Source organism: Aspergillus aculeatus (genome assembly GCF_001890905.1).
Source record: "Aspergillus aculeatus ATCC 16872 unplaced genomic scaffold ASPACscaffold_2, whole genome shotgun sequence".
Taxonomy (NCBI): Eukaryota; Fungi; Ascomycota; class Eurotiomycetes; order Eurotiales; family Aspergillaceae; genus Aspergillus; species Aspergillus aculeatus.
In genome coordinates this window covers 516,209-543,807 of record NW_017962977.1, presented here as the reverse complement: position 1 = coordinate 543,807, position 27,599 = coordinate 516,209, and the positions used below count along the sequence as shown (strand labels likewise).

The window sequence follows — 27,599 nt, the reverse complement described above, 5'->3', positions numbered from 1 at the left end:
ACGATTGTGTGCTGCATGGCCACCAAACCAGCTGGAAAGAAGCCAGGCGACCATTAAAGAGATGGAAGTCCACATTTCCCAGCCAAACCTCTTGTAGAGAGGAAGTCGCTCCAAGTTTCAAGACACCTTAAAGATCTACCGTCCGTCAAGATGACTGGCCATTACGAAGAAGGCGCTCTCAAAGGGCTTCAAGTGGACCAGGAGAAACTTGGAGCGACTGAGACTAGTATCGATGAAAATGACCTCGACGGCCTTCTGGTTCAGTTGAAGGACATGGTCGCTGAAAATGAGCTCGATGTCAACTTTCCGGCCCACATCCTCAACCAGGCACGGGAGATTCTCGATGCCGAGGCCCACCACGTTGATCTCTCTCAGCTCCAGACTCTCGTGGCGGAGATAGCCAAGCACCGCGACCTGATTGCGAACGACTCGCCGTACGCAGAAGTCCGCGCCGTGGTGGACCCGACGGACGACCCTGAAGTCTCGGCCAACACCTTCCGGGCCTGGTTCCTCGGGCTGCTGTCGACCATCATCTTCACCGCGGTCAATCAGTTCTTTACCTTGCGTTATCCCACCATCAACATCTACTCGTTAGTGGCCCAGCTGCTCTCGTACCCGTGCGGCGTGTTTCTGGCGCAGGTCCTACCCACGCGAAAGTGGAATCTCTTCGGCTGGCACTTTACCCTCAATCCCGGGCCCTTTAATCAGAAAGAACACATGCTGATTACTGTCATGTCCAATGTGTCATTTGGAGGCACGAACGGTACAGCTTATATCACCTACATCTTTCAGGTCCTCAAGGCCAAGTCCTTCTACAACATGACGTCTCTCTACGATCAGGCCGGATTCCAGATCCTGTCGGCTCTGTCAACTCAGCTGATAGGCTACGGATGTGCCGGTCTGACGCGGAGATTCCTGGTGTATCCGCCATCGATGATCTTCCCCAAGTGCCTGTCCACCATCGCATTGAACAAGGCCTTGCATGGCGACGAGGGACGTGACAAGGAGGTGAACGGGTGGAAGATCAGCCGCTACCGCTTCTTCATGTACTGCTTCATCGCCATGTTCGTCTACTATTGGTTTCCCGCGTACATCTTCCAGGCCCTATCCTACTTCAACTGGATCAACTGGATCTCGCCCGAAAACGTCAAACTGGCCATCATCACCGGCACCATCAACGGCATGGCGCTCAACCCATTCCCCACCTTCGACTGGAACATCGTCTACGCTCTCTACGACCCGATCATCTACCCCTTCTACTCGCTGCTGAACAACGTGGTCGGGATGGCAATTGCATCCTTCTTCATCATTGTGCCGATCTACTTCACCAACGTCTGGAACACAGCCTACTTCCCCATCAATAGCAACGACGTCTTCGACAACACGGGCAGCACGTACGACGTGAGTAAGGTGCTGAACAGCAAGGCCGAGTTTGACGTCGAGGCCTACAGCAAATACAGTCCCCCATACCTCTCTGCTGGATACAGCATCATGTTCATGGCATCGTTTGCAGGATACTTAGCCGCCATCGTGCACATCGCGCTCTACAACCGACAGGAGATTACCAAGGGGGTGCGAGCGCTGTGGAAGTGGACCAGTGCACGCGACGAGCACGAGGATGTGCACAACCGCCTGATGCAGCGGTACAAGGAGGTACCCGAATGGTGGTACCTGACCATCCTCGCAATTTCTTTCGTGTTTGGCTGCATCGCCGTGGCCCACTACGACACGGGCATGCCAATCTGGGGCCTGGTGTTCGCCATCGGGCTGTGCCTGTTCGTGCAGATCCCCTACGGGATGATCTACGCCATCACCAACACGGAGGTGACCAACAACGTGATCGCCGAGTTCGTGGCGGGCTACGCCATCCCCGGGAAACCCGTGGCCAATCTGATGTTCAAGGCGTTCGGGTACATCGCGTGTGCGCAGTCGATCCAGTTCGCGGCCGACCTGAAGCTGGGCCACTACATGAAGATCGCGCCGCGCGTGCTCTTCTCCGCGCAGGTGGTGGCCACCGTCGTCGGGGCGTTTGTGTCCGTGGGCGTGAATGCGTGGGCCCTGGCCAACATCTCTGACGTGTGCTCGCTCGACCAGCCCAGCAAATTTACCTGCGCCGGTATGTACCCCCCTTTCCTACAACTCATCTAATACCCCTAAACCCGCACACTAATACCTTGTACCTTCAGGCGCCCGCGACTTCTACACCTCTTCCGTGATCTGGGGCGCCATCGGCCCGCGCCGCCTGTTCGGGGTGGGCCAGATTTACAACCCCCTGCTGTACGGGTTCCTGATCGGCGCCCTCCTTCCGATCCCCTTCTACCTGCTGACGCGGTTCATCCCGCGCAGCAGCCCGGCCGCGACCGCCGCACGCTATATCTACATTCCGCTCGTCCTCTCAGGGATGTCCAACCTGGCGCCCTACAACATCAGCTACGGCTGGCCGGCGTTGGTGGTCGGGTTCGCGGTGAACTACTACGCCAAGCGGCGGTGGGTCGGGTGGTGGGAGAAGTACGCGTACGTGTTCACGTCGGCGATGTCGTGCGGAGTGGCGATCGCGGCGATTGTGATCTTCTTTGCCGTGGAGTATCACGAGGTCGACCTCAACTGGTGGGGGAATGAGGTCTCGTATGTGGGGTGTGATGATGCAGGGTGTCCGCTGTTGGCGATGCCGGCGTCTGGGAAGATTTAGTGGGCCGAGGATTGGGTGGATGGGTGGGGTGGGGTTCTTAGGGTTGATCTTGTTATGGTATGGGTTGGGGACAAAGTGCTGAAAGATATGATTTGTATGTATTGGTCTATGTGGTATAATCTAGTCTATATCTATATCTATCTATGAACTCCCGCACAAGACAGTAACCAGAAAAGAACGCTGACACAGTAGTCAACAAAAGCCAAGCAAACCAAACCAAAACACAGCGTATATACAGTCCGATGAGCGAGAACAGCCCACAATCCGAGAAAACAATCACAGTCCACAGACCCTACTCTATCAGCAGCAGCAGGAGCCCTCAAACAACACCCTTCTCAGCCATTCCCCTTTCTCAGCCCAACAACCCCCCCCTAGAATACCACCTCCTCCCTCCTCCTATTCCGCCTTCTTCGAAGCCTTGGTCCTCAACTTCATCAAGCCAAACACCAACGCATAGCCCGCAATCGCAAAGATGACACAAATCCCGGCATCCCTCCACCCATAATAATAATGATTAATATTCAGGGTGGTCAAGAAATCACTCCCGTCCGTGTACTCGCACACGCGACAGTCGGCCGTCGCATTGGGGTTCACCAGGTTCACGCGCCAGCCTTTATTCTCCACATAACTCTGGAGGTACTCGCCACAGGTGCCATTCACGGGATCGAAGACCGCGAACTCGTCCGCGTTACACGTGACCTTGGCGCCCCAGATGCCGAACACCAGCATCCCGCTCGTGACGTAGTTGAAGGGGTTGAGGTAGTACATCCAGTAGCGCCAGAAGACGCTGAGCTGGGAGTAGGGGACGAAGACGCCGCACATCAGCACTAAGAACGAGATGATGAGGGGGTTGACGAGCGCGGCGAAGGTGGGGTTCGGGGCGTAGGCGGCGACGAACTGGCCGATGCCCGTGTAGATGAACTCGTAGATGAGCATGATGAAGAAGGTGGAGCCGGCGCGGGAGGAGTCGGTGGGGAGCTTGGTCTGGTAGTACCAGCAGACGAAGTAGAGGACCGCGCAGACGCAGAGGTAGGGGAACTCGGACACGATCAACCCGGTCACGAAGGCGACCCAGCTGTACATCTTGGACTTCTTCTCGCGGGCGTCGTAGATGTCGCGGCGTTGGATGAAGAGGGGTTGCAGCTGGTTGATGACTCCCGGGGCCACGAAGACGAAGTTGAAGATGGTGAAGAGTTTGAGGTTCAGGGCGGAGACGCTGGGCCCGATGTGCCAGAAGCTGAAGCCGTTCAGTAAGGCGGAGATGATGTGGAGCGAGAATTTGTTGTTGACGTAGTTCGTGTTGCGGAAGAGGGCCACGTTCATGCGGTGGGTGACGATCTTGATCTGGTCCCAGAGCGGCATCGAGAACTCGTAGCCGTCGTCGTGGGTGCCGGGGGGCTTGGAGGCGGCGTCGGCGATGAGCCGGTCCAGTTCCTGCATCATGTGCGTGTGCTCGGGCGAGTCGAGCCAGACTTGGTGCCAGTCCTTGTCGCGGACGGACTCGATGCCCCCGGTCACCACGTCGATCATGAACTCCGCCGGGTTGGCTTCCACGGGGCACGGCGCGCCGTATTGGCCGAAGTAGTGCTTGATTGTGGCCCCGTTGTCGCCGATGTCGCCGAAGTACACGGTCTTGCCGCCGCGCGCGAGGAGGAGGAGGGTGTCGAACTGCGCGAAGAGCTGCGCGGAGGGCTGGTGGATTGTTACGAGCACGGCCTGGCCCACGTCGGCGAGTTTGCGGAGGAAGCGCACTGTGTTGTACGCGGACTGGCCGTCCAGGCCCGAGGTGGGCTCGTCGAGGAAGATCAGGATGCTGGGTTTGCTGACCAGTTCCACGCCGATGGTCACGCGCTTGCGCTGCTCCACGCTCAGCCCGTTGCCCACCGTCCCGATCAGCGTGTCCGCCAGGTCGTGCAGCTCAAGCAGGTCGATGATCGTCTCCACGTACTTGAGCTTCTCGGCCCGCGGGGTGTCGCGCGACTGGCGCAGCAGGGCGGAGAACTCGAGGGCCTCGCGGACCGTGGCGTAGGGCTCGTGCACGTCCAACTGCTCGCAGTAGCCCGCCATGCGCTGGAACGAGACGGGCAGCTCGCGCCCGTCCACCATGATCGACCCCTTGATGGTGCCTTCGGTCTTGCGCTGCGCGAGCACGTCCAGCAGGGTCGTCTTGCCGGCGCCCGACGAGCCCATCAGCGCCCCGAGCATGCCGGGCTTCACCCACCCGTGGATGTTGTCCAGGAGCACGCGCTCGCCCGTGGGCGTGTTCACCGTGTAGGTCAGGTTGCGCCAGGTGAAGATCGAGGTGTTGCGGCTCAGGTTGTCGTCGTCCACCGAGGCCAGGGCATCGCCGGACCCCTTCTCGTGGGCCGGGCCCTTCTCGTGCTGGCCTTCCTCGTCACGGTGCGCCGCTCGCTGCGCCTTGAGCTTCTCGCGGGGGATGAGCAGCGAGGCGCCCGACCCGGCGCCGGCGTTCCAGTAGCAGGTGCAGACGATGGTCAGCACGGCGAAGAACCCCCACCAGGCCCAGAGGATGCCGTAGTTGCGCCACAGCTGCGAGTGCTTGTAGTGCAGAGAGGCCAGGTACTGGTCGCCCGTCACGTAGTCGGCGCCGCGGACGGCCCCGCCCACGCCGGTGCAGGCCTTGTTGGCCGGGTCGACATCCTCGTAGCCGGGGCCGGAGGGGACCAGGTTGTTGCCCACGCAGGGGATGACCTGGTCGTGGAACTCGTTGGACAGCGCCGCCTGGAAGGCGTAGGCGAAGGGGTTGGTGTAGTACAGCTCCAGGAACCAGTTCTTGATGTGCGGCTTGGGGATCATGTAGCCCGCGTACATGACGATGCCCTTGACGGCCGTGCCGGAGATCTTGGAGGCCGCCTCGAAGGTGCTGAACCCGGCCCCGATGCAGCGGAACAGCGCCGTCACGCAGAGCGTCGTCGTGAACAGGATCGCCCAGAAGGTGAAGAAGGCCGCCGCCGTGTGCTTCAGCCCCACCATCCAGTAGAGCACCACGGAGAAGAGACTGCATTGCACCAGCAGCACGGGCAGGTCGGCGGTGATCTGCGCGAGGCAGAAGGCGGCCGGGTGGTACATGGCGAACGACTTGTGTTTCACGAGGACGGGGCGGCCCTTGAACGACTCGGTGACCTCGGACATGGCAACGATGCAGTTGTACAGCAGGGCGAAGAAGACCGCGCCGCCTTTCGTGAACAGACCGGCGGTCGTTTGCGGTGAGTTGTAGAAGCAGGAGCCGGCGATCAACGCCATGACGATGGACAGGATCTGTTTGATCAGGAAGGTGGATTTCTCACCCCAGAGGATCTGATATTGACGGATCGTGCAGGCGAGGAGTTGTTCGCCAAACCCAGTGGTCAGCGCACTATTCTTGGGAATGCGCTTGGACTTCTCCCATGCGACGGACTCCTTAAAGTCCTGCGTGCGTTGATGGGCGATGTCCGAGGAGGGATAGTCATATTCCCTGATCATGTGCTGGTACAAAGGGGACTGGCGGTACTCGGCGAGGATGGCGTCTGCGTTGCGAGGGAAACGGTTCTCAAAGCCAGGCTTGATTTTTCTCTCGGTTGGGACAGTCACACCAGTGAGATAGTCACCTGACACCTTGTTAGCCCTCACTCCCTTCCTCCATCACGGCAATATAATATCGACTTACCAATATTTGCACCGTCCGCGTACACGAACCCAAGCTCCTCCATAAACGGCTTCGCCGACGCAGCAGGGCCATAGTAGATCTGCTTGCCCTCATCCAACACAAGCACCTTGTCGAAGAGGTTGTAAATTCCGTTTCCGGCCTGATACAACGTCACGATTGTCGACAGTCCAAGAATGTTGGTCATCGACCGTAAAGCCTTGGCCCACTCCAAGGCGGTACTGGCATCGAGACCGCGCGTGCTGTTATCCCAGGTGAAGACCGAGCCGTTGGTGGCCATGCACTCGATGATCGATACACGCTTACGCTCACCGCCAGACACGCCGCGTACAAACTCATTGCCCACCTTGGTATCCTCGGTGTGGGCGATCTTCATCGACTCCATCAGGAACTGCTTGGTGTCGGCGACGTAGTTCTCGGCGGGTAGGTTGGCGGGGACCTTGAGCTTGGTGGCGAAGTCCATGGTCTGGCCGACGGTCAGACGCGGGTAGAAGAGCTCCTCCTCGGTGTTCATGACGATCTGGCCGCGGTACTGCGCGGCCTCCTGGGGGCTCATGTCGCCGAAGAAGACATCTCCAGAAACGGAGCGGTACCCCTCGCGGCGGTTGGACAGCATTTTCAGTAGGGTGGTGCACCCGGATCCCGGCCGGCCCAGGACCAGCAGCATCTCGCCGGGCTTGACGCATCCGTGGCTGTCCTGGAGGATCGACTTGAGCGGCGGCTTGCGCATGAAGTCCCTGATGAGTTGCGGCACGTTGTACTGCGTGATCAGGTTCTCCTTGACGGCCGCCTCGGCCGCCACCACCTCCACCGTCAGGTTCTGCCACGTCACCCCCAGCTCGCGGCGCTTGTAGCCCGCGGCCTCGGAGCGGCGCTGGTTCTCCCGGACGCGGTCGGCCATGCTCCATTCCGTCTCGATACGCGGTTGTTGCGGGGTGCTGTGAGGGTCGTTGTGGTGGTTGGGGCTGGCGAGCGTCTCGGCGCTGCGGGCTTCGCGGATCCCGGACTCGGGCACGGCCAGGGTTTCGGCGCTAGAGGCCTCGCGGACGTTGATCTCGGGGATTCCTAGGTGTGTCTTCTTCTCCGAGAGCTGGGCCTCATCGTCGGAGTGGTCGCCGTATTCCGTTGGGGCTGTCGAAGCCGACGGCTCCTCATGGAAGGATTCCATGGCTTTTGGGTGTGTGTGTCGAACGTGTTAAGTGAGTGGAGATTTCTGTAACCATGCAAATTCGAAAATGAAAGAACTAGAACTAAGACTAATAACAAAGTATCAAATAAGACGTTGTGGTATTGTGCTGCAACCTAGCGAACCAGGTGGGATCGGACTAGGTATATGTACGAGTGCACGGGTACGCGGAATGGGAGGCTGACGGGCGTCCGTACCGACTCTGCCGGTGGAACAGTTCCGCAGTATGAGCGATTTGCCTCTGGTACCTGAAAGTTTGAATATAATCTTGAGGGAAAACGCTCGGACAGCGGCAGCGAGCCGAACTGCCGCTCGACTAAAAGGGAAAGGGGCTGCGAGGGGAACAACCTATGCTAAACACATTGCGTATCCACCGAACTGGTTGCATATTGATTAGCAGCTACCTTATTGGTAAGGGCACCTCTTCCCCCTGGTGCCTGGGCTTGGTGTTCTAGATGCTAGCCATTGCCGCCTGTCCCGAGTGCTGCGATGCCGTGCGTGCATGCCGTCAGTTACTGTAGTGCTCACTAAGCCATTCACAGGGCGCCAGTGAAAAGGTACTGTACTATCTATACCTGAGTTTTCGATAACCCAACGCATCTACATTGCTGTCGATAGCAATTTCACCCTCAATGGCAGCCAACCAAAAATAAACCCTGTCAAAAGTGCATCATGAACTCAGCCAAGCCAATTATTACCGGAACAGGCAAGATCCTACGCGAACCCCATCAAAAACGGCAAGCCGAGACGCTGGCCGAATAAGGAGGCGAACCCCGATAAGGGATGATGTCGCGATTGGGACGATCCCGATCTACCCGGGTGGAGTCCCAAGCTGTCGGGTTGGCAGGATGTGCCACACCAGTGTACCACTTTGCCTGGATAAATCTGGTATGCTATCTTTACGACACGTTGAACCCATGTCAAGGTTGAACCCCTTGCCGCGGTTCCGCGGCTGGGTAGATTGAGTTCGTCTGGTCGATCTGCGGTGCGATGCCAGATTTGACTCCCGCGGCTGATCTGAGGTTTTGCTTATATATTATTCTGCACGGCGGCTGCCAAGGGCATAGAGGCTTGCGCCAACCGAGCTAATCTGACGCCAGTCGGTCTACTTTCTGAAGGTGTATCGCAGTTTATCCGGCTCTGAAAATTATGAGCTTGATAGGCATGCCCTTATCTTCGATTCTCAAACTGCCCCAATTGTTCTGTTGCCGATGCCGGATTTCCGGCCTGGTCTGGACACACCTCGGGTCGGCATGTAGTCCGGCAGCTGGTCCCTCGGCGGTTCTTCCGGCTAGACTGCAACCACAAAGGAGCCGGGGACTGATTATAAATGTTTAGACTTGGACAGTTGACATCCAGTGTGCTTCGATGTTATGGCCGAATTCTTTCAGATCTGGTTGGGTTTCAGGCATTATCCATGTGGCGATCCAACAACCTGCTCAACACATGGGTCAATATGATCAGATTGGAAGCGAGAGCCTTCATCACGTTGCGTACACCTATCGTTTAAGTTTAATGCATAATAGGGCACATGCCACTGTTGACCATCACACATGCTACGTTCTGTGAGTGTGGATTGACTGTCGATCCTATGTAAACAGCATGCAGATCTGACCCGTAAAGTAAAAGGAGAACCATAATGAACCTGCAACCCTAGTTATCCTTGACAGATTTCTGATAGTTTTAATTCTCAACCCAAGCCTTCAAACTCGATTGAAAGTAGAATCCAAGGTTACCACTCACACCATACTGTAGCAAAAAAGCTCGAAAGCGGCCTCGGCCCACCCACCCAATCCCGCTCCGTCCAACCCGGGGTTCGGAAGCTTGATATCCTCCGAACCCTGCCGAAAAGACCACCTGCATCTTCAACGACCACACCACCAGATGAACCACCCCTGAAGTCCCCAAGAATATCTTTTTCGATCAAACTAAGCCCCGCGGACCGGAAACCCAGTCCAAATGGAACCCCGACGACGAACGGCCCCCTACGGCCGCGCGTGCCTCAACTGCGCCCGCGCAAAATGCAAGTGTCTGCTGCGGACGACCGGGGGCGGGTGTGAGAGGTGACCACCCATACCCTACCTTACCCTATCCTAATATCTTCAACCAACCAATATATTCTGACCCTTGGGGCATAGGTGCATCCGACTAAAAAAAGAATGCATCCCCGCGCCAACGGTTCGGCAAAGGCGACCGCGCGCCTCGCGCACCGCGCGGCTGGAGCAGAAGCTCGACGGGTTGGTGTCGTTGCTGCAGACGGGGAATGCCCTTGGCGAGAGTGGCGGTGGTAGACCAAAATGTTTGACGGTGGATAGTGATCGGAGCGAGGCTCCAGCCAACACAGTCCCACCGCAAAACCCGTACGCCCTCCCCGCAGGCGTGGAGTTCGCCCCAGCGGAGGCAGAAGCGAACTGGGAAGTGCTCCGCACGCGGTATCTCCCTCTGCTTCCGTTGGTGCATTTCGACCACACCCTTACCGCTAGGACCCTCCGCCAGGAGCGCCCGTTCTTCTGGACGTGCGCCATGGCTGTAACGTGTAGTGACGGGGCGCGGCAGGAGGTATTAGGGCGAGCGGTGCGGGAGATGGCGGCGCGGGAGGTGGTGGTTGAAGGGCGGCGGACGGTGGATCTGTTGCTTGGGTTGCTTTGCTTGATCGGATGGTATGGTCACCTTCCATGTCTTTCATGCACATGACCTCCCCAGAGATCCGTGCTGACGAGCGATGACCGTAGGGGCCATTTCCGGTTCGCGATGGGCCCGTTGCTGACGGTGTTCTCGCATCTCAGCACGGCGTTGACGCTGGACCTTGAGCTGCAGCGGCGGGAAGTCAGGGGGGTTAGCTACCTGCAGCATCTCGCCGTGCCGCTCCAGTTCCAGGGCAAGATCCGGGTGCCGGACGCCAGGACCCAGGAGCATCGGCGGATGGTGGTGGCGTGTTTTCTTTTGACTTCGAGGTGGGTTGCACTCTGGGAGAGTCTGGTTGTGCTGGTGCTGATGCTGAGTCGTAGCGCGGCGACGTTTCACGGGCGGGTGGAGAGTCTATCCTGGTCGCCGTATTTGGAGGAATGTTTGACTGTGCTGAAAGACATAAACGAGGCGCCCGGGGACGCGTTGCTGGTGGGGCTGGTCAAGCTGCAGCTGATCGCTGCGAAAGTCACCAGGGTGTGGGCGCAGAGTGGGGATTGCAAGACGGATGAGGGCACGCGCATGATCGGGCCGTTTGTTGCTTCGCTCAACATGGAGTTGGCGGCGGTGCGGGACCAGGCCCCGGCGCATCTCAAGACAAACCGTATGTCGAGCTTGGCCCATTGCTGCAACAGAAACATACCCTAATTGCGGTGCAGGAATCTTCCAAACAATGGCATCACACGCAGAGATAACAATTAACGAACTCGCTCTCCTCCGCACTTCAACCGTCCCCATCGCAACCGACACAGACCTACAGACCCTCAACCACCTATTCCAATGCGTAGAAGCCATCAAATCCTGGATCCGCACGATCCTCCAATTCGACGCAGCAGAGTACATCGGCTTCCCTTTTCCGCTGTGGAAACAATTCCGGACCGTCGTGCTCGTCACCCTCCGCCTGGGGACGTTAGACGACCCCGCCTGGGATACGGGTCTGGTGCGACGGTCCGTCGATCTGCCCGGCGTGCTGGACGAGATCGCAGGGAAGTTGGAGCGTGGCCGGTCGCAGACGGAGGAGCCTGTGTTCGCTACGTTCATCAAGATGGTCCATATGCTGAAGTCGTGGACTTGGTCGGTATATGCCGACGGTCCGAGCGAACAGGCCAGCTCTGGTTCCCCGTCAGGGATTGTGTCGGAGGGAGAGCAGGCTGCAATGGAGAATCAACCGTGGGTGGATTTCGTGTGTGATGACGAGTTTTGGAATGTGGAGTTCCTGGGGTGGCCTTACCTCTCTTGAATTGTATATATCGACTTGAGGTTCGAGTAATAGTTACCGTGCCGGCATCTCCCAAGAAACTTGACCCCAAGCATTACTCACTCTCCCTTTCAAGCACAACAATCAATTCTGTTCTACTTAACACATGAAACAATAAAATCCCTCACCCCTCCCCTAAAGCCCACGCAACCTCTCAAAAGTCTCCTCCCAAACCCCCGCCCTCCTCCCATCAAACACAAACCCCCTCAACACCCTCTCCACCTTTCCCCAAGTGTGCAAATCCCCCCTCACCTCTCTTAGGATGCGTTCCCACAACCCGCGCTGCACCCTTACCGGCGTCAACCCCCGATTCCTCGGAGTGGTGATCACCATCCACAACCAGACCAAACAATCCTTCAACCCATCATCCGTCCACAGTTGGGGAACAGCCAACAACATCTCCGCCCGTTTTCTGGGCTGCCGGAAGATGACGGCGGCCGGGTGGAGCCCCATGTGGCTGACGTCGTCGGCGAGACACAGCAGGGCGACGAAGATGCATTTCTCGACCCGATTCAACGGGTGCGAGGCGCTGTGCCGCCACACGGGGATGTTGCTGGGGTCGTCGACCAACAGATATCGGTCGTGCCAGTCGTGGAAACTCGCCAGGATCTCGAGGGAGGCCGGGGTGATGCGGCCCTGCTTCAATAAAGTGGAGAAGCCCTTGGGGATATCGAGGGTCTGGTTCAGGATGTAGGTGTCCAAGGTGGGAGGATATGCCCGTGGGGGGGAAGGGGACTCCTTCTCGTCGGGGGAAAGGGAGGTCTGCATGTGCAACACCAACAGACTCCGGGCGACGTTCGCCGCCATCCGCAGGTCCTGGCTGATGGCCGGCACGGAACTGCCAACCTGGCTTTCGCCGCCGCGGGCGCGGATCACCGCCTCGAAGCCGGCGGTGTGCGCGCGGCTGTAGGCTACGTTGGCGAGATAGTCGTCGACCGTGATGAGGAGGGTGAGGGCGGAGATGAGGAGGTCGGTCACGTGGCCCGTAGCGAGGGTGTGTTGGATCTCGGTGAGGAGGCGCGCGCGGTGGTAGAGGGCTGCGGCGTGTAGCTTCGCGGAGGCCGGGGAGAGGTCCTCGGACTGGGACTCCAGGTTGCACAACGCGAATACGGCAAGGCCGTGCAGTATGATGTCGTGGTGGGCGGACCAGTGCAGGAAGACGGAGCCGTAGGTTTGGCGCTGGGCGGGGGCGTGGCTGAGGACTTGGGAGTCGTGCGGAAGGAGGACGTCGAAGTCTGCCCCCCCCTCCTTCGTTCAGAACAGATAGGGAAGTGTGGGTAAGAAAGGAAGTTTACTGGGAGACGGGGGGAAAAGGATAGGGCTACGTACAGTAAGAGAGCGCGCGGGCGGTGCAGGGTCCCTTGGAGGCCGGGGTCGCCAGCGGGTAGAATCGCCCCGTGCCGATAGGGCTCGGGCTCGGCAGTGTTCGGCCGGGCTTGCACTGCACGGCCCAGCGGCGTCGATCTTTGTGTGGATCATCTTTAGACTCTGGGTCTTCGGGGTCTACCACGAATGTGCCCAACGCACGCTGGAACCGTGGAGACTGGTGCTGTTGACGGCGCTGGGCGGCACGGGCGGCGACCAGGGCGTGGACGGGTCGACGCGATTTGTCGGGTTGCATCTCGGTGGGGTTGTAGGGGATGAACATGGTGGATGTGGTGGTCAGCGTTCTCATATGTAAGGATAATTAATGATTTCTCAACATTTTTGATTAGAGTGATTATAAAGGTGGGGTAGACAGCAGGAAGCGGTTAGCTGGATTGGGGATAGCAGCAGCAGATAAGTGGCTTGTTCGCCTGGAACGCGGAATGCGGATACGGTACGGAGTAACTTACTCACAAGTAAGCTTAGCTGAGGCTAAGGCTCAGCCTTGCCATGTGGGAATTGCTTACCTCCCCTCACTTATCATTGGCCACCTCGTCTAGATAGAGGAGTTTCACCTTCAGCCTGGAGATCACTCGTCCATGCACAGCACTATATAAACCCTGCTAATTCCCCATCCTTTCTTCCTCCTAGATAGTCCCTCCAAACAACCCAATTCAACCACAATGTCATCGCCATCACAATCAACCTTCACCCCCCTCCTCCCATCCCAACCGCTCCCCCCAAATGGCCCCATCCGCTTCCCCTTCCATCCCCCGAACTTCTCCGTCATGCTGCGCGACAACATGACCCTCAGCAGCTGGCTCCTGAGTGGCGCGCTCCTCCAGGGCGTCGCCTGGAGTCTCCTCGGCCCGAAATCCCTCATCCCGCCCACCGTCATCCTCCTCTACCGCCTCATCGACCACCTCCTAATGGCCGCCCACATCACCCGCAACCGCTACATGGACCACACCCTGCAGACCAAATTCTCGGCTCAGTACCCGACGACCCCATCCACCACCAGCAACAGCAACAGCAACAGCAACAGCAACAGCAACAGCAACAGCAACCCCCAGACCCTCTCAAAATACTTTCCCGCCACGCCGGCGGCCCAACCGCTCGTCGTCTTCCACCTCGGCGCCCGCGTCAACCACCCACTAGGCATGTTCGCCCCAGGCTGGAAGGACCTGGGCGCGTACAACCAAAGAATGCTGACGTCGATGACATCCGACGCCGAGAAGTACGGACTGTTGGGGGTGTCGCACTGGACCAAGGATTCAGCTGCCGCGGGCAATGAAACGATGTGGGTGTTTTATCTGCGGGACTACGACGCGCTGCATCGGTTCGCGCACGACCCCGTGCACATGGATGGGGTGCGGTGGTGGGCGGATGTCGTCAAGGCGCATCCGCATATTGCCATCTTTCATGAGACGTACCTCGTCAATCAGGGGCAGTGGGAGAATATCTATATGAATTCGGAGCCGACGGGGTTGGCGGATGCGTGGTTTCCGGTTTCGGTTGAGGAACCAAAGGGGGAGGGGGAGAAGGGCAGGATGTGGGTGAGGGCGCCGGTGGATGCGCGCGGGGGCGCGCTGCGGTCGGCGTCGCGGCGGTTGCAGCGCGGGTGGTTAGAGGAGGTGGAGAAGGTTGAGGGGGAGTTGTATGATCGGAGTTTTGCGGCGTGAGTTCGGGTGATTCGGAGGGTTTAAGAGTGTGGTGGTGAGAAGGTGGGGATTGGGGACTGGGTGGATTGGCTTGCTGATGGATACTGTTTTATGGATTAGGGCAGGAGTGGGAGATAAACATAAGCAGGGTATGACTCTTACAATCTGACATGCAATTCTAGACGCCCCACCATTGCTAGCCCGGCGGGGCTTGTGTAAAGTGTGGGACGCTAAGACTTTCTCAAGGAGAAATCGTGGGGAAAGACAATGTAGTTCAACAGCGAGCCGTCTATGCAAGTCAGCCAACAAGCATCCCTTTTCCGCGTACCAGTCCGTATGAAGCTGTCCAATTAGTCCACACAACCATCTGTATTAGTTACCACAATCCGTCGAGAAATTGAGATTAGATAATAAGTTACAATCGTTTTGGCAATTCACATTTTGTAGGATCTTGCAACTCTACCTATACACGAAGGCACGGATTCCAATACTTCTAACAACTCTTCGAATTTCGTGAACAAGACAAATAGCGTTGCTAATATGACCTGAGGCAACACGTAACTCGAGCTATTCGCGAGGGCCGAGGGTGGAATCCATAACACAGTTTCTCCGCAGGCTTGTTACCCAACCAAATGCTTAACTTTACGAAAGCCGTGGTTCTCCCTGCTGCTCGGCTTTGCAGTCCTCTCATTGTCCATATACAACTAATCAGATAACTCATTTTCATAGCTGCTATGGGAATTAAGGATTAAGAAGTATACGCTTGAAGTATATTGTCCCCTACCTGGAATGGCTGACGTCCTTGGCGACTGATCACAAGCGATCACAAAGATGGCAAAGATGGGCGGAGGGGTTGGATCAGCTTATGTGTTGCATCGTGTACACGTCATAATAAGAAGATTTCATCGTCAACACAAAGGTTGATAGTCTCCTGTTGCTGGACGGGATTGTGTGGTCCTTGAGACAGCCCGCGGAAGCTGTTCTCCCTCTACTATCTGATGCTTAAAACGTTGAAGTAAAAGATAGGTTTCCCCAAACTAGTCAAATGATTCTGAACTTTTGCGATCACAAAATATTAACTATGAGCCATTGCATTCTTTGCCTGTAGACTAACCTTGCATATAGCCCGACCCTGTAGCAAGCTCAAGAACCAAGATATCAACTAAGAATTGCCAGTTCTGGAACCAACAAGACACCCCCGCCAGCCCGGACCTCGACACTACTGATGTCAGTACATCTTCACTGGGATTGTTTTAATGAATGGGGAATAGAAAACAATGGCCTATTATCCAGTAAAAGTGAGTCAGTTGATAGTTTCCACAAAGGCGATAAACTATACCGCTAAGCATGAAGAGATCTTGTTATGGGTGGACTTAGATTAGTTCTCTGACCCAAGAGTACTTTGCAGAGATTGGGTGGGACAGTAGAGGGCGTAGTCTGCGGATTCGTCTTGTAACAAAGGTTCTGTACTTCGATAATTTACTTCACTAGGTGTGAGTCAACACCTGTCTTACGACGCGCATCCGCGTGGAGAGTACAACCAGTGGAGAAGGATTAGATTACATCTGGATGTCCGTGATTGCAATTGCGCTCCATCTAAGGTAATAGTATTTTAGAACAGATGCAGGTAATAGCCAGAATGTCATACTACCACGTATATGAGAATAAACTCGTCGCGGTCCTACCTACAATGATGGAGGACTGAGAGGAATACTTTTGTGGGACATAGAAGCTTTAAGTGAGATTGATTTGTCTTTATGTTGAGGTGTGGCCTATTTCCTGCGCTTCTAAATTCCGCCTATCGGTTTTCGTATCGCACCTTGTTATACAAAGTACCAATCCGGTCAACCTTGACCACAACCTCATCGCCGTCACGGAGGACCACCCGCGGCTCGCGAAAATACCCAATTCTCGCGGGGGTCCCCGTCAAGAAAATAGTCCCCGCCTCCAAGGTGGTTCCTTGCGAGAGGTAGGCGATCTGTTGGCGGATGGTGAACATCATTTCACTAGTGTGTCCATCCTGCACGGTAACTCCATTGTGGATGGCTTTGATTCCGAGCGTTTGAGGGTCCTTAATCACCGACGGAGCCACCAGCACCGGTCCTGATAAGGGTTGGTCAAAGGTGGACGATATAATGGTATATCAGAAGTTATTCCCAGAAATCACCAATCGGACAACTGCCATCGAGGCCCTTCGCAAAAGACCATTTGTGCGGTGGCCATCTGCAAGTTTTGGGCGGAGACGTCGTTGGAAATTGTATATCCCAGAACAGGGGCGAGATTCGCTCAGAGAACGTGAAAATTTTGATAGCGACAGAGGAAACAGGCACACCGAGTCTGAGTGATTGTGGTCGCGACGCGAAGCTGGTTTTCGCCTCTGAGGTGTATACATTGGCCACGGCGGAGGAGTTTGCGCGATCCCCGTTGTGCCGGTCGCGGCCGGAGCCACGATACTATGACAAGCAATCTTTGGGCAAGGCGCTTGAAGGCCGGAAATACATTATCATAAGACCGGATCGGTTCACTTATGCCGCGTGTAATACAAAGGAGGAGCTGAATGAGGCTCTGGGGGCAGCCATAATGTATATTCAAGGTCCTCGTGGCTAATGTTTGCCGTTTCTGGATTCCCGCGGCGATTCTTGTATCCTACGACTACCAGTCCGCCAAATAATACAAATCTATCTTCAAGTGAGAACTATGCCTCTTGGCCCAAGAAGTAAAGTATGAAGAGGATCATTTGTCTGCCCTAGTCCTGCATGTGAATATAACTAAAAGCTCAACCATAAAATGCAAGATTGTGAAATCAAAATTTTAAAAAAAGTATTTCGTTAAATAGGAATGAACCAAGCGATGTTGAACGGTTTCAGGAGCCCCGATCGCGCAATACTAGGAGGTCTAAATTGTAATAAAGGATAATGGCGCTGTTGATTCACCTTTGTTCCACACAAATCGTAAAGAGCGGCCCACCTATGCTATAACCAGCAACAGTGACTACGGAGGGGCTCGCAGGTTAGGCATCACTTTACTCGCCGTATCCGGTAGCAGCACGCTCAGTATAGTGGTGAAGCGACGCGAGATTTCCCAGTGCCCAATGCGTCGGAGACAATCGACCAGAGCACAAAGTGTGCTCGATCCGGATGCTCGCGGGCGACTTACGCTGAAACCGTTGGCCTCGAACAACAGTTGTTGGCAATTAATCCCCAGCCGAGTCAGCCTCGGAAAAACCAGGGCCGGCTGGTCCGCATCCAGCGCATCCGAGCCAAATGTCGTGTAACAGAACCAGACCAAGGCCGCGCGGAAGACGACGCGCGGGATGTGAATAGGCGGCTCAACGCCGAAACTGGTTTGGTCCATAGTCTTCAAGATGCACATCGCATGCAAAGCACATCGATCACCATCCGTGGAAGAAGCCCACCGACGGACCTCGTTCTCAAGGCCCCGCGCAGCCTCTACGCCCTCGCGACCGATAACGAGCTCGAGACTATTGAGGTTGGCATAGAGACTGATAAAGATTGAATGCCACAGCACGCTCAGCTTATAGGGATCAGACTCGTTTTTTGGGCGCGCCACCGTAGCCGTTTCATGGCAAGTCAACAGCCAGTTTTCGATGGATTGCCGCTCAGAAGCCAACTCTCGACCCCCGAAACGGCAATGGGTACGGATGCAGCAACCGGATCAATTCCACATATCCCTGGAAGTCAGTCATGACGGCCCCATGCGGTAGTGAGTGCCTCTTAGGATGAGCAAAATCAAGCGTCGTGCCATTCATGGCTCTCACAGGCTCAGAAGATCGAGAAGCCATCAGCAGGATTGCCCATTCCTGGGCCGTTGGAGCCGCCCACAAGTCGTCATTCGCGATCAATGGGAGGTTGGAGAGCGAGTGCCGCAAGTACGTATCGGTCAGAAACAGCTGAGACATCTCAACATCGTGAATATAGACCGCCGCGGCAACTCTCTCACAGCAAAACGGCAGTTAATTTTGTGGGATTGTCCTAACAGTCGCGAAATACTGACCGGTTTCGCTCCTCTGCGATGTGCCATATCTTCCAGGCATTCTCTGGGTCGTTCACAACAGAGGTAGAATCGACATAGGCAGAGGCCCCCTTAATTTGAAACATACTGCACTGTCTGACCCACTGTCAAGAAGAAACTCGCTGTCAGAACGGCTTCTGCCGAAGAAATGCAACGGAAAGTCATAGGAATCAAGCTCACTGCAATATGGGTACCGTGGAAGCTTTGTGCGATGATGACATCTTGGGGCCTCTATGCCTTGTGTTTCAGCACAATACAACCGTCCTTGAGTAGGAGAGAGGTATATGGACTCAGAGAAATAGTTCTTACCCCGGAGAGCAGGCCGTAAGTTTGACCAATGAGGGCAGCCTGGATCATCGACATCGTGTCTAGACCCTGATTCATGATGTAGTCTCCCCACTAAGCGAGCTGATATGACCATTCCCAGTCCAGTCGTGATTTTCAGCTTCGAAATCGTCCAACAACCCACCGTGGAAAGAATTGCCTTATTCAAGGTCTCGAACAAAATCTGGCCTTGTTCCACCGCGTGGGCCAAGCCGACAAACAAGCTGCCGACGGAACAGATTGACAGCAGAGGAACGAATTCTTCGCAGATAGTCGGAAACTTGGGACGTGGACAATTGGGAAAACAGGGTGCACTCCTGTCAGATAAACCTGGATGCAAAGATTTAAAAGGTCCGTGGAGGGGAGAGGGGCGCTGGGAATGTGGTGCTGCAATTTTGCCTGTAGGCTTCCGCGGTATTCTTCATTCACCTGCATCAGCCGCTCGACCCCCACGTTCGGGGTCGTAAAACCTGTCTTGGGCTCCCCTATATACGTGAACCATTGTCGCCGGACTATCTCTTCTCGGGCCTCCAAGGCCTCATCCAAGGCGACCAGTCGATTCCGGTTCATCGTGGGCGCATCCGAACGATGGCCCCCATTCTCACCAGTGGGGCCACAAGCGGAGGTCGACCATAGTATACTGGAATTGAGCGCTCCCAAGTCAAACTCCTCGGTTGTCATTCAAATTGGTGCTCGCGCAGCCGGACCAGCAATCCAGTGCTGACCTTGGTCGGGACCATGTTGTGCGGCGTTAGGATGCGAAACACTCAGAAGCCGATTGTTCGGATCGAGGATTGATGCTGGGCTTTGTATCTCATTATGAAAGTCAGGCAATGAAGATGGGGCCCCGGTAGCTTCTACACGCTTAGTTTCTGCATGGCGGTTCTAGAAGCTGGGAGTGAGGGGAATTGTCGCATGGTAATCGAGGGTAGGATCAGGCGCATATGACGGCTGTCCAGTATCTCCAAGCGAGGCGTAGTAAGGCTCTATGCTCATCAATCTCCGGGCGGCAGGAGATCCTGAAGTATGCCTGTTGAAGGCAGACTCGGCAGAGTCGCAGTGTTATTGGTGGTGCTGGTTGTGCTGACGGATGTTCTCCTTCGAGCGGATGAGGGACTGCTCAACTGTAGGCCCGTCAAAGGACTTACCCGGGTAGCACTGGATTTCAACGGACTCAGTTCCCGGTGACAACGCGCATGTCGGAGAAGAGAATCGTGTCGGCTAAATGCGCGGCGACAAATTATGCAGGCAAATGGTCTCTCCTGTGTATGAGTTCGGATGTGGCGGGCGTGGTGTTCATCTTTGGTGAAAGATCTGGAACACCAGGTGCAGGTCCTGGACCGGTGACCACGGGGAGGATGAGCACGATTGGATTGCATTTTCTTACAATATGTGGTCATGATGCGGAGCTAAGGGGGGAAGGCAAGTCAAAGAGAGAATGGAGAAAGGTAGAAAGGAGCTGGATCATGATTTCTCTTTCCCTCTAATTCCGGGACTTATATCAAAGGAGGGTAGCTGGCCAACCGAGGAGCGAGTGGTATGGCTGACTCAGCAACACCGATGACTGACGGACGTGTCGCATCAGGTATACCTCATGTGTACACTTCATCGTAGCTGACAGCCTTGTGTGGAGCTGGGTAGGTGCTCATGTCAGCTCACGTTGGAAGAAAAGGAGTTATATCTTTGTCATGCTGCAACCGTCCTGGGACCAGACTCATGTCGATGGACCACTGATCATCACTTATTTAACTGCGATAATAGTAGTATAGATCTCCTAATTTACCTGCTAGATACTCTGTGCACGGGAAATCCACCCCGCTAGTGACTCACTCTCTCCGGTACATCCGGCTTCGATCTTTGCACCGCCTCCATTGAAAAAGGGCGATCAGAGTAATTTTACCCTCTGTTTGAGCGTTCCCAGAGTTTCATTGCATGGGTCCTGCTGCGGAAAATCACAAAACTGCCGTTGAGTGCCTGACGCTGTTTAGGGTAATGGCCGAGCGGTCCAGACAATGGTCGACGATGCCGAGGAGCACTGGGCCAGAAAACTGGATGCTTGCCGAGTTTGTTCCGCAGACTGAAATCGGAGGCGCCGCGTGCAACTAATGGCCTCGATGCCTCCCGGTCGCGGCTCATAAGGTGTTTTTCATTGCATAATTGCCAGCTGTGCCTTTTTCGGAGAGTCAACGACGGTGATCCCCTTCGCCCACCGACGCGCGTCGAGCGTAGTCTTGGTGACCCCATTAAAGGCCCCTTTTAGGTCGAATGCAAGCCGATACTAATTCATACTCGTATACAGCTGCATCTCGCTGCTGTGACTGTGCATGTGATACAACAAAACTGGACATTTTCAACTTGCTTGATCCTCAGCTAATCTATTAGTAGGACTCTACTGGCAGGTTATACTTACCAGACTTTTCTCGATGTATTACCGTCACATACAAGAATAAAGGATCTTCCTTCCATGCCATGAAAGGGCGTGGAAGACGAAGAATAGTTGTGTATGTTATAGCCGGGCATCAAGCGCACAATCGGAGTTGGCTAAAAAGACTAAATATAATGATATAGTCAGCTTTTGCTGAGAACCTACTTATAACATATTTCAAGGTGGGAAAACTGGACATGAATGAAACATAACATTGGGAAAACTCTTGGCATCTTCGACACAAGTATATAATCATAATATGGCTTACTGACTGGTAGAAAGACCAAACATACTAGTGTAACGTAACAAGAATTGCTCTCCCTTTTAGCAAAGGAAGTGTGAGACAAAGCTATTGCTTTTTGATGGCGTATCACTTGCAACGTCAAGAATAGCAACCTTCATACCTCAAAACCTTAAGCACCTCGACGCCTTGATACTTTAATACCTTGGGCTGCGCAATACTGTCCACTTATGTGCCACCGAGGTGAAGGCTGATCTTTCTGTAAGAAATGCCCGGTTTTTATACGTTCAAAGCAAATATTACTAGTAGTTATAGTATTAATAACTTTCAGACTCTATAATATATCTGCACGCACAATAGAGGCTTTTTCACTTCAGATATGCTGTTCCATGCTGGTAAATATTTAGAATAAAAAACCTAAACTCATAATAAATATTATTATATTATATTCTAAAAATCAAACGTTAATAAATGGTTTAATAAGTATAAAATATTTTCTATATTAGTATTAGTTTATTTATATAACATAGACTAATTTAAGATCGTTTTAAATATATCCCTTAAAAACAAGAAATATTTAGGATATATAAGACTAAAAACTACATACTGTAAATTAATCATATTTATTATGTAAGAGGCAACCCACGACTTAACCTATTGATAGAGAAATATAAAAACAGGCGGCAAACTAGCTGTGATGAACAAATCTTTTAATCAAGAAATGTTCCTTATTGTGAACAGCAGAGAGACATAGGCCATACACGTCCCAGGGCCCTTGTCAAACAAGACTAGACAGTTAGAGACAAGCAATCAAGTACAAAGATCGCTCTCCATTTTATAAAGCGTGATTGAACACACCCATGGTTGTATCCCAGAGCTTGATTGTTTGTTCATGCGAGCTTGACGTCAGCACGCGGCCATCCGACAAGAAGGCCACAGACAGGACTTAGCCTTCAAACTAAGCGGAAATATATCCACGTTCTTATGTAGGGATTAGACCAATCAATTTAAATCTAAGATAGAAAACAGGTGCCTAACCATTAGCTCAGCAACAATTCAATGCACATAGAATACAAGAATACACAGAATATATCTTTTTAAATAGCTAGGCTAATATGTAGGTGGCGGCCATTTCACTGATCAGATAGCTACCCGAGGAGGGCTCCTCGATTAGGAAGAAAGTCTGGAGTCTTTGTTAGTGATGAAATTTGCACACCGCTAGTGATCGCCAGGTTAAGAGAAACCCAGTTCCCCACAGTAGTCACTTGCAGCTGAAGTTTCTCCGCTTGGTTGCGAAAAATATTACTGATACTATCATAGTAGGCTCAGCAAGCCTTCAGCCAGCCACAAAGCAGTGGGATCGAAACAAGCGAATGATCAGTTTGTATTGTTGACTCTATCTTAAACAGGTTCTATCAATAATTTACAATTTGAATTATCTTTCATATATTCAATCTAGATAGTCATAGACATGGTCTTGATATAAAATACGATGGTTATGGGATGTCTGCTACCTAATCCATATGACACTGTTTTAATTCTGCGCACCTTTACCTGCCGCTAAACACGCGCCGAGGTCGGGTCTTGTTTATCCTTACCCGCTCACCATCTCAGCAAGTTTTGGTAGTGATAAATTGACACCTGCCAATCACGAGGTAAAATGTAGTGGATCCTTTCTCGTTAATCGGATGTTTGCCCCTCCACCTTTGGGTTGTCTCGCCCATTGTCAGTATCCGATAAGAGGTGGGTACTCACAGTCATGAACCTAACGGAAGGCACTAGGAAAGTGGGAATGACCTCAGATCTGCACGCCGGCTGAAAATGAGCCCCAACCCAGCTTTCAGTCTTGATCGCACCAGCCCGATCGGATCGGGGTTGATGACCTCCGATCTGCGGAGTACAATCTTCTTTTCTCCTCCTATTCGTTGTTTGACGTTAAATTTCCCGTAGTCCAGCGATGCTAATCGACTCTCGCTGCAGGTGCGGCTGTGGAGCTGAAGAATACGGTGAGTCGCTGTCGGCTATCGGAGTGGTACAGAAGAGCTGAAGAAGAACGCTACAAAGTTATTGATTTTTCGAATTCCCATCCTATTTGTTGTTGGCCATCTTATACCCACAATTCAGCAGCCTCCGCTACAGGTGTAGCTGGTCCCGACAGTCGATCTTGGAGATTGTAGCCCCGCATGTTATTCGATGGATTTTTCAATGTGGAAAGATGATTGAGATAAATAGGACGCACCTGCTACCGACAATCGAGCTAGATTCAGCACGGTGTTTCTCGAATCTCGTCTTATTTCCGCAGTAGGTGAGCCTCCCTGACTTACGGAGATTTTGTTTCCGCGGGACTTTCAGAATATTACATTAACACCGACTAGGGCTACTTGCTCTTATCAAATATTCTCCTCCCTATTACAGTCTCCTCAACACGACAAAATAAAAGTTAAATAGAATGTCTTACGACGAACACGACGAAGAATGGCAGATTGAAGCGCAAACGGTATTCAAGGATGTCGAGACCTACCATTGGGGCTACCGGATCGCGTGCCTCAACTGCCCGAAAGCATCGGCCTATTCGGGCCCGCTAAACGGGATTCGGTTTTGGTTCGAGAAGGAACGCTACTATGTGGTGGTGGGCTGCCCGCCCATTATCAGTACTAAGATGGCCGCTGACGGGCGGTGGGCAAAGAACATCTCTAAGAAATGGGACCAGTGGTGGCAGGATACCCAGACACCGCGCAACGCAAAGGACATCTGGGGCTTTACCGAGGACGACAAGAACCTTTATCACGTGAAGGGGTGGGGGAAGGAAGTCCTTGAAGGGTTGGACGATCTCCAGAGGCGGTTGGAGATTGTCCTGCCAGAGGGCTATGAGTTCTACGGAGGGAGCCTGGTCATGCGCATCAAGGAAGGGTTGCGGGCGTTGGATCCCAGCTGGGAGCAGACGGAGAAGGAGTATGATGCCGAGTACGAGCGCGCCCATGCCAAGGATGTCGTGCAGTCAGGCCCAGGAGTTCGCTTTCATCGGGACGGGACCACTACCACTGATAATGGTTGGGGATTCTATTCTTAAATACATCATACATCCGTCGTTTTTTAAAGGTTTTGGACTTTTCTGCCATACTTATCTGGTTCCTCAACCTGAACAGAAGCTTACTCAACTTGTGCTTCTTGGATCATCCGTATTGTTTCAGGGAGCGGCGTGTGGCTGGATGGGCCTTGTATAGGCCTCGGAAAAGACCGCACCAGACCGCACTGCACCGGTCTTTGGTTCTAAGTCTAAGGACCGCCGGGCGGGTTTAGATTATTAAAAACTGCACTATTGCAATTCAGTGCAGTTTTATAGTTTTATAAATAAAATAAACAACTTTATATTTATAATATATATAAATTATATATAGCTAGGTTATATTTTTTATATTTTAATTTTATTAATTATTTTTTATATTATAAAATGTTATTTTTAATAATTATTATTTTTTTATTCAAAAGTTTAGATTGTTTTTTTAATCCTTAAAATCTATTTAGCTTTTTATTTAATCCTATAATAAGATTAGAAGCAAATATTTTATGAAAATATTTTTTAATTAATATCAAAAATTTTAAATCTATATTAAATTCTTATTTTATTCTAATTTTTTTCAATATATTTAAATAAATGCTACTAGTATTGGCTGTTCTGCTACCGGCAACTACTATTTTTTCTGCTGTTGTCGACCGCTTATCTTCCGTCTTCAGCGAGGTCTTTATATACATATCGCACATAGCTAGAAAAAAGCAACTAAATGTCAAGATGCGGGCGGGCTGGATAGTAGAAATAGCAGAGCTGGCTGGGAAGATTTTAATAATTTATTTTTTTATTCTTAACTAGCTATTGAAATCAGATTATTTTTAGATTTATAGATAAATTATAGCTTAGAGTGGCTTAACCTGACCGTTATATCTTAACCTTAACCTGGCCATAACCTGGCGGTCAGATTAAGATATAAAAAATTTTTAACCGTACGGTTAAAATTAGATTAAAATATAACTATTATTTTAACTATTTATATCTGCTGGTTAGAAAGATCAGATATAACAGATAGATTAATAACCGTAGATTAATTTATATAATATATATTTTTTTATATAAATAATATATAAAGTATAATATATTTTTAATTATAATATAGTAATATTTTCTAGTTCTAGTTTATTTATTCGATCTATTTAATCTTATCTATCTATTTAATCTATTTAATCTATTTAATCTGCTTAATCTGCTTAATTTATTTGATCTTATTTATCTACTTAATTTCATCTATCTGCTTAATCTTATTTATCTGTTTAATTTATTTAATCTATTTAATCTGCTTGATCTTATCTACCTGCTTTATTTATACTATCTATTCTATTTGGAAGATAAAATTCTAATATAAAAAATAGTATTTATTATTCAATAGATATATTAATAATATTATACTATTTTTTATACTGTTCAGAACGGTAATCATAATAATATAAAAATTATAAAAACCAGATCTCTATCTTTATTTAAATATATATAATATTTAATTTAAATAAGGCTCATTCTTCTATCGCTGATAATAATCTATTCTTAGAATTATTTTTAAAATTATCTATATTTTTACTTTTACTAATATAAAAGATATTAAGTCTGGATTAAAATTATTAAAAATATTCTAATACTTCCTATTAATAGTAAAATAATCGGTATATATTTAAAGTGTAATTATTCTAATTATATTAGAATAAAAACGGCTCCGGCGATAATAATAGATATTTTAAAAATTATTAAAAAAATATTTAATACTAATATTATTAATTGTAACTAAAAGAAAATCTCTAGCTATTTAATAAAAGATAGAAAACTAATTATAACAGAACTTTTAGTAAGTAAGAATATCAGTATATTTTATAATATTTAAAATAGTATTAATTTGATTAAAAATATTTTCAAAAAGCTATATACTTTTAATATTTAGATATATTTTAAATTTTTTAAATATTTCGGCTGCGGATAAGAATCTCCGATATTTAAAAATATTATAAAAGATTTTATTTAAATCTAATAATAATTTAAAGACTGTCAAAAGTATATTTATAGCCGAATTCTAACTATAATAAAAATAGAATTTTTTTTTAAAATAGTTTAATATTTATAATACCAGTTGATATTATTATTTAATTATATATTTTTTTTAAATTTTTCGAGCTTCGATATCGGATTTAGAATAATTATAATTATATAAATATAATTTTCTATTTGGTAGATTCGATAATAATACTTTCAGAACTTTTAATATATATTATATAAGTTTTTAAAAATCTTCTTCTTTCAGAATATCTGCTTTTTTATTAATCAGTTTAATTAAATAATCCAGATAATTAAAAAGATTATTATAAATATTATAGATTTTATAAATAGTAGATCTATTATTTTTAGATAAATAGAATATAAAAAAAAGAAGTATAAAAGTTTAAGAAGATACTCTATCTATTTTTATTTAATTATAGTAGAATAAAAATAATTAATATTGTTATATCTATAGTACTAAGTAAAATTTTCAATTATTTAATAAAAAATAAATATTTAATAAATTATAAAATAAATTAAGTTCCAGTAGGTTTTACAGTTCAGAAAAAGATAATAAATTAAATTAGATTTTAAATTACTCAATAAGCTGAAACTTTTTACAGTATTAAAAATTTATATTTATAGATTATATAATGTTCTGAATTTATAATAAAAAATAAGTATAATAAGCTATTACTGAAAGAAGACTTTTAGAAGCTGTTTAATTAATTTGAAAAAGATTTTTATATACTATTTATATTAGTTTTTTTTAGAAGGCTTTTAGAATATTTTTTTTTAAAAATTTTCAAAATATTAGAAAAGATTTTGAGACTTCTATTATAATTATTTTATATATATTTAATAGTACTGTTTAAGATTTTAATCTGAAATTTCTGTAGAAAAATATTAACTATAAACTGAATTATATAAATAAAATAGAATATATAATACTAGCTTTAAATAATTTTTAAAAAATTAGAATGAATTAAAGTATT

At 50.4% G+C, this 27,599-nt stretch overlaps 8 protein-coding genes across 8 annotated transcripts; 4 read left to right on the top strand and 4 right to left on the bottom strand.

Moving 5' to 3' along the window:
* Positions 1-150: 150 nt before the first annotated feature.
* On the top strand, positions 151-2,689 carry ASPACDRAFT_21595 (uncharacterized protein; the record flags this gene model as incomplete). Its single annotated transcript, XM_020199046.1, has 2 exons — positions 151-2,116; positions 2,187-2,689. 2 exons carry the CDS (start codon positions 151-153, stop codon positions 2,687-2,689), a joined length of 2,469 nt encoding a protein of 822 aa, XP_020059826.1.
* A 102-nt stretch (positions 2,690-2,791) lies between these two features.
* Positions 2,792-7,639, bottom strand: ASPACDRAFT_1862837 (uncharacterized protein). The gene is made up of 2 exons (XM_020197806.1): positions 6,357-7,639; positions 2,792-6,297 (listed from the first exon to the last, which is right to left on the bottom strand). Exons 1-2 carry the CDS (start codon positions 7,519-7,521, stop codon positions 3,086-3,088), a joined length of 4,377 nt encoding a protein of 1,458 aa, XP_020059825.1. The 5' UTR covers positions 7,522-7,639; the 3' UTR covers positions 2,792-3,085.
* A 1,778-nt stretch (positions 7,640-9,417) lies between these two features.
* Positions 9,418-11,561, top strand: ASPACDRAFT_111277 (Zn(II)2Cys6 transcription factor domain-containing protein). Its single transcript, XM_020195533.1, has 5 exons — positions 9,418-9,602; positions 9,678-10,199; positions 10,272-10,493; positions 10,548-10,828; positions 10,884-11,561. Exons 1-5 carry the CDS (start codon positions 9,499-9,501, stop codon positions 11,462-11,464), a joined length of 1,710 nt encoding a protein of 569 aa, XP_020059824.1. The 5' UTR covers positions 9,418-9,498; the 3' UTR covers positions 11,465-11,561.
* Positions 11,562-11,617: 56 nt separating this feature from the next.
* On the bottom strand, positions 11,618-13,130 carry ASPACDRAFT_49652 (uncharacterized protein; the record flags this gene model as incomplete). The annotated part of the gene is made up of 2 exons (XM_020202270.1): positions 11,618-12,717; positions 12,812-13,130. 2 exons carry the CDS (start codon positions 13,128-13,130, stop codon positions 11,618-11,620), a joined length of 1,419 nt encoding a protein of 472 aa, XP_020059823.1.
* A 244-nt stretch (positions 13,131-13,374) lies between these two features.
* On the top strand, positions 13,375-14,695 carry fmaE (monooxygenase fmaE). Its single transcript, XM_020198385.1, has one exon. It carries the CDS (start codon positions 13,531-13,533, stop codon positions 14,527-14,529), a length of 999 nt encoding a protein of 332 aa, XP_020059822.1. The 5' UTR covers positions 13,375-13,530; the 3' UTR covers positions 14,530-14,695.
* A 2,626-nt stretch (positions 14,696-17,321) lies between these two features.
* Positions 17,322-18,146, bottom strand: ASPACDRAFT_111274 (uncharacterized protein). The gene has a single exon (XM_020195532.1). It carries the CDS (start codon positions 17,860-17,862, stop codon positions 17,500-17,502), a length of 363 nt encoding a protein of 120 aa, XP_020059821.1. The 5' UTR covers positions 17,863-18,146; the 3' UTR covers positions 17,322-17,499.
* Positions 18,105-19,148, bottom strand: ASPACDRAFT_111273 (uncharacterized protein). The gene is made up of 3 exons (XM_020195531.1): positions 18,850-19,148; positions 18,721-18,771; positions 18,105-18,644 (listed from the first exon to the last, which is right to left on the bottom strand). The coding sequence occupies exons 1-3, from the start codon at positions 18,922-18,924 to the stop codon at positions 18,501-18,503; spliced, it is 270 nt and encodes an 89-aa protein (XP_020059820.1). The 5' UTR covers positions 18,925-19,148; the 3' UTR covers positions 18,105-18,500.
* Positions 19,149-23,608: 4,460 nt separating this feature from the next.
* ASPACDRAFT_75060 (uncharacterized protein) lies at positions 23,609-24,823 on the top strand. Its single transcript, XM_020204360.1, has 2 exons — positions 23,609-23,831; positions 23,906-24,823. The coding sequence occupies exon 2, from the start codon at positions 23,980-23,982 to the stop codon at positions 24,598-24,600; it is 621 nt and encodes a 206-aa protein (XP_020059819.1). The 5' UTR covers positions 23,609-23,831; positions 23,906-23,979; the 3' UTR covers positions 24,601-24,823.
* Positions 24,824-27,599: the final 2,776 nt, after the last annotated feature.

Bases quoted from the DNA above. Each gene is read 5' to 3' on its own strand.
- ASPACDRAFT_1862837 (XM_020197806.1), bottom strand. From the start codon at position 7,521: ATGGAATCCTTCCATGAGGAGCCGTCGGCTTCGACAGCCCCAACGGAA. The intron at 6,298-6,356 runs GTAAGTCGATAT...ACAAGGTGTCAG, and splicing joins CGCGGACGGTGCAAATATTG to GTGACTATCTCACTGGTGTG.
- ASPACDRAFT_111277 (XM_020195533.1), top strand. From the start codon at position 9,499: ATGGAACCCCGACGACGAACGGCCCCCTACGGCCGCGCGTGCCTCAAC. The intron at 10,200-10,271 runs GTATGGTCACCT...CGATGACCGTAG, and splicing joins TTGCTTTGCTTGATCGGATG to GGGCCATTTCCGGTTCGCGA. The intron at 10,829-10,883 runs GTATGTCGAGCT...ATTGCGGTGCAG, and splicing joins GGCGCATCTCAAGACAAACC to GAATCTTCCAAACAATGGCA.
- fmaE (XM_020198385.1), top strand. From the start codon at position 13,531: ATGTCATCGCCATCACAATCAACCTTCACCCCCCTCCTCCCATCCCAA.
- ASPACDRAFT_111274 (XM_020195532.1), bottom strand. From the start codon at position 17,862: ATGGACCAAACCAGTTTCGGCGTTGAGCCGCCTATTCACATCCCGCGC.
- ASPACDRAFT_111273 (XM_020195531.1), bottom strand. From the start codon at position 18,924: ATGAATCAGGGTCTAGACACGATGTCGATGATCCAGGCTGCCCTCATT. The intron at 18,772-18,849 runs GTAAGAACTATT...CACAAGGCATAG, and splicing joins CTTACGGCCTGCTCTCCGGG to AGGCCCCAAGATGTCATCAT. The intron at 18,645-18,720 runs GTGAGCTTGATT...TCTTCTTGACAG, and splicing joins TCCACGGTACCCATATTGCA to TGGGTCAGACAGTGCAGTAT.
- ASPACDRAFT_75060 (XM_020204360.1), top strand. From the start codon at position 23,980: ATGTCTTACGACGAACACGACGAAGAATGGCAGATTGAAGCGCAAACG.